This window comes from Sinocyclocheilus rhinocerous, unplaced genomic scaffold, assembly GCF_001515625.1.
Source record: "Sinocyclocheilus rhinocerous isolate Xijiao unplaced genomic scaffold, SAMN03320098_v1.1 scaffold869, whole genome shotgun sequence".
Lineage (NCBI taxonomy): Eukaryota > Metazoa > Chordata > Actinopteri > Cypriniformes > Cyprinidae > Sinocyclocheilus > Sinocyclocheilus rhinocerous.
Genome location: NW_015653483.1, coordinates 2,205,308 through 2,214,840, shown reverse-complemented (window position 1 = coordinate 2,214,840; position 9,533 = coordinate 2,205,308). Strand labels below are relative to the sequence as shown.

At 36.7% G+C, this 9,533-nt stretch overlaps 2 protein-coding genes across 3 annotated transcripts; both read right to left on the bottom strand.

The window, feature by feature from the left end:
* Positions 1-1,872: 1,872 nt before the first annotated feature.
* LOC107716356 (40S ribosomal protein S24) lies at positions 1,873-4,770 on the bottom strand. Of its 2 annotated transcripts, XM_016522768.1 has the most exons (6): positions 4,686-4,770; positions 3,982-4,047; positions 3,684-3,893; positions 2,993-3,106; positions 2,395-2,420; positions 1,873-1,948 (listed from the first exon to the last, which is right to left on the bottom strand). In XM_016522768.1, the coding sequence occupies exons 1-5, from the start codon at positions 4,686-4,688 to the stop codon at positions 2,415-2,417; spliced, it is 399 nt and encodes a 132-aa protein (XP_016378254.1). In that variant the 5' UTR covers positions 4,689-4,770; the 3' UTR covers positions 1,873-1,948; positions 2,395-2,414. The 2 variants fall into 2 exon arrangements, with proteins under 2 accessions (XP_016378254.1, XP_016378255.1); XM_016522769.1 differs by lacking the exon at positions 2,395-2,420.
* Positions 4,771-6,163: 1,393 nt separating this feature from the next.
* On the bottom strand, positions 6,164-9,227 carry LOC107716286 (pyroglutamylated RFamide peptide receptor-like). The gene is given in 6 exon segments (XM_016522659.1): positions 6,164-6,171; positions 6,247-6,365; positions 7,365-7,600; positions 8,050-8,144; positions 8,194-8,322; positions 8,825-9,227. Coding segments are annotated over 6 exon segments (927 nt in total). The 5' UTR covers positions 9,165-9,227.
* Between the last annotated feature and the right edge of the window lie 306 nt (positions 9,228-9,533).

The window sequence follows — 9,533 nt, the reverse complement described above, 5'->3', positions numbered from 1 at the left end:
TGCCAAAAAAAAACCTTGATAGCAATGGAAGAATTTTAAGTAGATCTTTTTATTTAATAGTTTATTAATTCAACATTGTCAAATGTAATGAGACCAATTAGTGTGAAGAAAGGATACTTAATGAGCAATGATATTCCTGAGTATGAGAGAGAAGTGCACAATTAGTACGTGCTTTACAATGCACCTGTGTGTGTAGTCAATAAAATATTCCTTGGAGAAGTGCATTGCCCTGAGGAAGGAACACAAAGAGGCATAAAATCCTCAGATTTCCCCCTCCGGTTTGCTGTTTTTATGAATCACAAATCACTAGGCCAAAACAGTTCTTAGCAGACAGGGGCCCTGGGTTACTCCGGTTACATGGGAACCCTGAAGACATCATTTGCACAAGACTGTCAGAGCCTGTTTTTTCCCCCTTCTACATCAGAAGGCCTTGAACAGGTCAGTGCCATATTTGCTGCTAATTAACTGCACAAACACAAACACATGAAGACAGAGGCTATCTACATAGAATTTGCTTGAAATTAATTACATTGTAGTAAAGAACACACCCCAATTCATGTCTATTATACAGTCATGGCCAAAAGTTTTGGCAGTAACATAAATTTAGTGTTTCAAAGTTTGCTGCTTCAATATTTGTAGATTAGTTTTCCACATGTTTCTATGGTATACTGAATACCATAGAAACAATGATAAGCATATAAGTTTTAAAGGCTTTTATTGGCAAAAAAATATGAGTCAATATTTACAGTGTTGCCCCTTGTTCTTCATAACCTCTGGAACTCGCTCTGGCATGCTGGATATTAGCTTCTGGGCCAATTCCTGACTGATGGCAATCCATTCTTGCCTTATTAGTTCTCGGAGTTGATCACAATAAGTTTTAAAGGCTTTTATTGGCAAAAAAATATGAGTCAATATTTACAGTGTTGACCCTTGTTCTTCATAACCTCTGCTATTCGTTTTGGCATGCTGGATATTAGCTTCTGGGCCAATTCCTGACTGATGGCGATCCATTCTTGCCTTATTAGTTCTCGGAGTTGATCACAATTTGTGGGCTTCTGCTTGTCCACTCGCCTTTTGAGGACTGACCACAGGTTCTCTATGGGATTGAGATCCGGTGAGTTGCCTGGCCACGGATCCAAAATTTCAATGTAATGAGTCACTTCTTCATCCCTCTTGCTTTGTGACATGGTACTCCATCATGCTGGAAAATGCACGGATCATCACCAAATTGCTCATGAATCATTGGAAGAAGTCGCTCTTTTAGGACGGTTTGATACCATTCTTTATTCATGGCAGTGTTTTTGGGCAGAATTATGAGAGAGCCCACTCCCTTGGTTGAAAAGCAACCCCACACATGGATGCTTCACTGTTGGCACAACACAGGACTCATGGTAGCATTCACCTTTTCTTCTCCAAACAATCGATTTTCCAGATGTCCCAAACAGTCGGAAGGGAGCTTCATCAGAGAAAATAAATTTGCACCAGTCTTCTGGGTAAATGGTTCTTTCAGGTACAATATTCTTTGTAGCAATTTCCTTGCATGGGAGGCCATTTTAATGCAAAGCGATGGTGGGCTGCACATGTTTCTTTGGAGGTAACCATTGCTAACAAGAACACAATGATTGGAAGCGCTTCTTCCCTCCTTTTAATTATAGCAATCATAGTCTGCACTTACAATCTAATTAGTATGATAGTGATTTTACCTGACTAGTATTCATTCACACTTTCATATGTGCTGCTGATATGATTTTTGCAAAACACAAAATTTGTCACTGCCAAAACTTTTGGCCATGACTGTATGTCTCCCTTTTTGAACACATGATTGAACATGCAATTGGCATTTCTGATCGAGCACTCAAAGACACCAGGATCCACTTTTTTTAAAGAATTTATTTGTTGATAATGTACAAGAACATTTTCAGGCTGATGGTCTTCCCTGAAGGTCTTACTGTAAGAGGAAAGACAAGACATATTACAGTGAGATTGATACAACATTTCAACACTCAATCTATCATACACAAACTACCCACACAAAATCTCCTAATTATGTTTATCAAGGACAAACTCTCACTTCAAGGGAGAGGTTGTTTCTGAATGCTCCAGTGGGTCCTGTCAAACTTGCAGACATGCAGTCAAGTGGCTAGTTTACCTCAAATGAGTGAATGCTAACCACACAACAGCATGCTACACATTAGTAGTGATTTATAAGTCAAATAAGCTGACTGGAACAATTCAAGTACATAAATTAAAACAGATATTTTCATCCATGTTAGAAACACAGGATCCTTTAAATATCTGCAAGAGAGGTGAGGCATTGGGATTGAACATGCAAAGCACTTCAAGTAACTGGTAAAAGTGGATCACATCAGCACACCATGCTGATTTCCACTCTACCTTCTGAAACCTAAAGTCTTTCACTTCTGTAAACATCCAAGGGAGGCGAAAAAGGGCAAAAGATTGGACAAAAATTAGAACTTTCAACTAACACTATCAAGTTCTAGAACTGCTCTCTGAAATAGACTTTCATGGTGGGTATGTAAACTAAGCCCCATGAAAACAATTTATCTGACTGTCGCCTGAATTTGTAAACCATTTTCAGAGAGCAATTGCAATATAGCTTGTTCTACTGATTACTACATAGTCCAACACTTCACTATTAGTGAGCACACTAGTTTCACTACTCGAGTGGGATTGAACAGAGGTGCCTGTAAGAATTACTTCCAATCGCATACTGGTCAATAGCATTAGCCATCAACATAGCAGCTAAATGTTTGGTGTTAACTTTACAGATCACTCTGGACTCTCCTTCCACAGCAGTTAGTCTACTTATTTACCTTCTACAGTCCAGATGTACATTTGATAAAGGAGGAAAGATGACAAGTTACACATTAAAACCCAAGACAGTGACAATGAAATAAACATCCATGATGGGCAACAAACAGAAGATTTCCAAATCCTAAACAACAACTGAAAACAAAAAAATTAACATTACCTTCTTGCCAGAAGCACCAACAGAAGCTTTCTTGGTGCCTCTAACTTTCTTCATTCTGTTCTTGCGTTCCTTGCGCTGTTTTCTAGAGGTCTTTTTCTTCTCATAAAGGCCATGCTGAGGAAAACAAAAGAGAGCTTTATAAAACATGTAAATGTAATGAATACAACCTTAATTTTCACTTATAAAAGCTGTCAATTTACTCATGCCACTCCAAAACTATCTTTCTCTCCATATATATAGGAAACAAAAACAGTTTTGAACACAAGGTTGAGTTAATAACAATTTTCATCTTTTTAAAACAGCAAGGGTCAACAAAAAGGACTCTCTATTAAAAAAAGAAAAGAGATTGCCATTAAAAATAAAACTGCAGGTTTTGCTTGTTTGCAAAGCAGCACAATTTCACCAAACATTTTGAGATTATCGAAAAATGACAAAAAATTACTATTACTACTACAAAATAAAAGAAATATTAACTAAAGTGTTTAAGAAAATATTTTACAGTCCAACTGTAAAAATACAATACTAATATTTATGGCCATTTTAATTTCTTTATTCTTAAATATTAATCTAAACTTGGGCATATCTGATCGATACCACACTTCACTTCAACATGCAGTGCATACTGAAATCACAGCCTTTTGATTTAAATTCTATTAATCATGTGAGCCTACAAGCATCATGAGTGGCGTACCCTTTGCAGCCTGTATTTGGGCTCATTCTTCTTGGCATAGTCCAACGAGTCGTAGATCATGCCAAACCCTGTTGTCTTGCCACCGCCAAACTGAGTTTTGAAGCCGAAGACGAACACCACATCTGGGGTGGTTTTGTACATTTTTGCAAGCTTCTCCCTGATCTCGGTCTTGGGGACTGTTGCTTTGCCTGGATGCAGGACATCGACAACCTGAAACAATAAAAGCATGAATGAGCAAATGCTAAAAGTGCAAACTAAATTACATTAAGCCAGCATACAAAATCTGCCACACGCTTACCATTTGCTTCCTTTGAAGCAGTCGGTTTGTCATGAACTTTCTGGTCCTGACTGTGACGGTCTCGTTCTGCAAATAGACACATTTGTTAGAAACAGTTGAAATATTGAGGTTCAACTGAAAACTATGAGCTGGGCTGATGTTAAACTTGGATGAAACCATTTCTCAAAGAGCAGAATTCATTATTCTTGTCATGACAGTCACATTTCTTACCCTAAAGTTACTTGACAGCCATGTACTGTAAAACCTACCAACAGATTTTACTAATTTTATTCATCGCGATATTCAAAAGAAAACGTGAGCATCTTGTATAGATGCAGAGCAAAAGCTGTGAAATATAAGACACTTGCTCTTTATATGGCTAGCTCTTTAGCTACATTAGCTTCATGGGCTCGATGAGAAATACGAGGGTCGATATAAGTTTTCCACTTTTATATATTTCCCATTTCAGGTCTATGGATACATATATGCCTGTAATGTAATATTTTACCCCTCCTAGCCACTGTTAAGAGTAGCACGATGGTATGAAACTACACACCATCTTACAGTCTACCGAAAAGTTCGTACACATTATATCCTCTAAATGAACGCATATATTGGTTATTATATATACGTAGTGTGCTTTACGGCAACAATGTCAATATGAAACCAGCGGATGGAGAAGATTTAATTCGATTTTCATAATCATTTGTCCACAATCTACTCACCATCTTGGCGTCGGCTCGCTCAGGGACGAGGAAAAGGAAGAAGGACCTGTAGGTGCCCGAGAATATGCCCGAGTGGTGGTACTGCCTGAATGAAAAGCGATGCTAAATAAAATTTGTTTTTAAAAATTCTGTTTTTATTTAAGAGACAAGACCTCAAAAATACTGAGATAAAAGTGTTATATGGAAATATAATAACCCACAGACCTATAAATTCACAATTATAAATGTAAGTCACGACTGGATGCTTAGAACGAAAGTGTTTTAAGTATTTGAATTAATTCAGTGATTTGACGTTGACTGACACAAACACAAAGACACAAGAGATCTGAGAGCAGAGTTTATTTGAAATTGATTTGTATATCCTTGCATTATGCAGAAATCTTATGGGTGGTGGCAAAGCAAAGACATAACATTTTTAAATGTATTTATTTAATGGTCTGTCATTGTCTTCGAGACTTTTGAATTGTTCTGTTGTTATATTATAGTAGACTAGTTCAAAAGGTTTTTTGCTTGTTTGTTTTTGACAGAAGTTAATACACTTATTTTGCAAAGACCTAACCTAAACTAACCTGTTTTTCTGAACTTTCTATTAATGAAAGAATCCTGAAAAAAAATGTATCACAGTTTCCATGATAATATTAAGCAGCACAACTGTTCAACATCATGGATGTTCAAAGGATCATGTGACTCTGAAGTAATGAATGCTGCATATTCAAAATATATTAAAATATAAAACTGTTATTTTAAAATGTAATAGTAGGTTACTTAGCAATATTACTGTTTATACTGTATTTTTATTTATTTATTTATTTTTGACACAAGAATACAGCCTTGATGAGCATAAAAGACAAAATCTTATTGACTCCAAACTTTTGAACAGTGTGTGTGTGTGTGTGTGTGTGTGTGTGTATATATATATATATATATATACATACATTACAGATACATCTTGGATGCATCAATTGCTCTCAGCAGATTCTTTCCTCCAAAAATGACAGAGATGTTTGCATTTTTGATCTTGCAGATTGCACTTGATCAACTACATGTATTCTGGGCACGACAGAGAAGTCTTCTTCTTTTCTGGAAGACTTACAAAAAAGTACCTTGTCCTTTGTCGTTTCGTCCTTCACATCCACACGTTGACTGGACCGCTGAATGCAAAAGGGAAAGGTGGACATGCAGTTCTTCTGGAAGTTCTCATTCATGAAAGCATAAATAATAGGGTTGCTGAATGAATTTGAAAAACCTATGGCTTGTGAAACAGCAATAATCATATTGACTGTGATGTCATCATACGTCTTGTTCAGGAAACCTGGAGACAACAAAATGAAGCTGAAATTTGAAAGAAGACACACTTTGAGACTGTAATGTGCACAGACATATTACCGGACACTTTGTTTTTCTTACTGTATTCAAACAGCATATGAACTGTATGAAAAGGTTAATCATATTGACTGTGATGTCATCATACGTCTTGTTCAGGAAACTTGGAGACAACAAAATGAAGCTGAAATTTGAAAGAAGACACACTTTGAGACTGTCATGTGCACAGACATATTACCGGACACTTTGTTTTTCTTACTGTATTCAAACAGCATATGAACTGTATGAAAAGGTGCCCAGCAGACAGTAAACAGCACAACAATGGTGACCATCATCTTGATGGCCCTTCGCTTCTTTCTGTCGCATAAAGAGGAATGATTGCATAATGAGTAATCATTAGCAGTTTTTAGTGTTCAGTCCCTTACACACTACCAGTCAAAAGTTTGGAATAATGTTTTTGAAAATAGTCTCTTATGCATTCATTTGATTACAAAATATGATTTAATATAACTGTTTTCTTTTTGTTATATATTAACATGTAATTTATTCCTGTGATGGCAAAGCTGAATTTTAGCAGCCATTACTCCAGTCTTCGGTGTCACATGATCCTTCAGAAATCATTCTAATATGCTGATTTGCTGCTCATAAAACATTGCTTATAATTATCAATGTTGAAAACAATTGTCCTGCTTAATATTTCTGTGAAAACCATTATACTTTTTTCAGGATTCAGGATTTTTTTTCAAAATTCTTTGATGAATAGAAAGTTCAAAAGAACGTTATTTGAAACAAATATTTTTTTGTAACATTAACATATAAAAAAATGTCTTTACTGTTACTTTTGATCAATTGAATGTGTCCTTGCTCTTTATTCGTACTTACTCCAAACGAATGGTAATGTATCACAGTTTCCAATAAAAAATATTAAGCAACAAAAATGGCTTTCAGCATTGATAAAAATTTGAAATGTTTCTTGAGCACCAAATTATCATGTTAGAATGATTTCTGAAGGATCAACTGAAACTGAAGACTGGAGTAATGCCTGTTGAAAATTCAACTTTGCCATCACAGAAATAAATTACATTAGTAAATACATAAAAATATAAAACAGTTATTATTATTACTATTATTACAGTTATTATTGTAATTATATTTCACAATATTACAGTATTCACTGCAGCCTTGGTGAGCATAAGAGACGTCTTTCAAGAACATTACAAAATCTTAATCATTACTAACTTTTAACTGTAGTGTATATTGTTAAGAAAACACTATAAAACTAGAAATAGCTGTTTAGATTAGAGATTTAGATTTGATTCAAAAACAGCATGCACTGAGAAAGGTAAAAAAAATGACCTGGATATTTTGCTGACCTCCCTTTGGTTCATGGCATTGAGCACTGAAGAATCTCCAACTTGTTTGCGAATCCAGAGCTCAATACCAATTCTGGTGTAGAGTAGCAGCATGGCTGCAAGAGGCAGGAGGAAGAGGAACACTAGAATAAAAGTAGCATACTGCTTCCTGTGGGCACTTGAGCTCCAGCGCTCCTGACAGCACACATGATGGAGATCATATAGAAAATCATATTTCACCTGCACACAGAAGGAAAGAACAGAGAGATTTGAAATAACGGATTAGGATATGGAAACCATTATCACTATAGCTGTAGCATATGAAATGGACCAGTGTTATTATGTGAATAATCTAAAATATATATACTTTTTGCCTTGGATCAGAAGGCACCTGACAGCTTCTAACAAGCTAAATTGACGTGACATAGCAAAGTATGGTGTCCCACGAATTTGTGCTCTGCATTTAACCCATCCAAGTGCACACACACAGCAGTGAGTAGTGAACACACACACACACACACACACACACACACAGTGAGCACACACCCGGAGCAGTAAACCCTGGGGAAATGTTCAAGTATACAGAACCCAGACTGCAAGCTAACTAATGTTTCAACAAGTTGGATGTGGATTTTTGAATGTTCTGAAAGCTTCAAATGGAATATTTCAGCCAAAAATCAGATTAGTACCTCTAAATGTTGAACAAAGAGCATTGGAGATCCAACCAGCATGGCTGCGATCCAGACAACCCCTAACAGGGAATGAAAACACTATTATTCAGATGCTTTATTCATAGATGTGGAATGCAAATTATGCATGATCTAATGGAGTGCACTGTCTTTTGATTTTCAGAGGGTGTACAATCCCCTGGTACCTCTCCACAGCGATGCAGGTCATTGTGAGAATGCCAGTCACAATAGCAGTGGTCTGAACAAAGGGAACTGTTTTGCACACCAACACACCTACAAACACGTAAATGTTTAAAGAGTAAACTTCCTGAGACAGTCTTTTGACAGTGATATGGTCAAAGAAAAGCCAACTAGAGGCTACAACCATTTGTCCAGTTATTTAAAAATAATTTGAGAACAACAGTTCATATAAAAAATGAATTGCGTATCTCTTATCAATGTTTTTAGTTTCTGAATTATTGTGGGGTTTATTGTCAAATTTTTTTAGATGGTTTAACTATTCAGAAATTGTAAAAATGATGTCTCATTAAAAGGAAAAAAATTCCTTCGATTTTGTTTTAATATATTAATATTTGAAAAACTTTTATCTGCCAAGTAGTCAAAGACAGTGAGGCATAATAAACATGCAGGAAGATATTTTGTTGTCCTGTGACGAGTTTAGTCCCTAAATAAATAAATAATTACAACAACATATTGCAAGCGCACAGAACATGCATATCCTTGCGAACTCCTGCGAACTGTTTTATAATAACAATGCTTTATAAGCGACACTCACCCCCGAACCATTCAGAAGAGATGTTCTGCAGCAGAGTGAATGGGATGCAGAAGAAAGATATCAGGAGGTCGCTGACGGCTAGAGAGCAGATGAAAATATTTGTGGCGGTCTGGATCCCGTGCGTTCTTAAGACAATATAGACAACCAGACTATTGCCAATGAGAGCCAGGAGAAAAATCACAGTGTACACAATAACAAATATAGTTTTGGCGCTGGCCGGTAACTCAGGGATGTAAACCAACGGCTGAATCTCATACGTCTTAATAAACTCCTGACGAGTAAGATTGTAAAACTGTAGTAGTTGCTCCAACACTTCGGGAGTAATTTTCGTATCCCCCATGTATAAAGCTTGTCTTTAAAAGCGGGACGAAACAAATCAAAGTTTTACAAAGCGCAGGCTGGTGAGTCAGTGTAGCCTACAGAAGCTGCTCTGCTGCCGTTCCGCGTCTCTTCACACTGAAGCAGCAGCAGCTCCCTTGATGCGGAGTAGCCTATTTTATGTGACACATCATAGGCGGTGTGTCAAAACCTAAAGTGAGTCGTCTTCCCTAACCCTTTAGAGACGCCTATGACGCCCAAGCATGCTGTCTATGAAGGCAGTTTACTAAGTTTGGAGACAACCATGTGCTCAGTAGAATCCATACATATATATGTATAAAATGCCTGATCACTTGCACAATATAATCTCAAAACATTCACACTTTTTTCA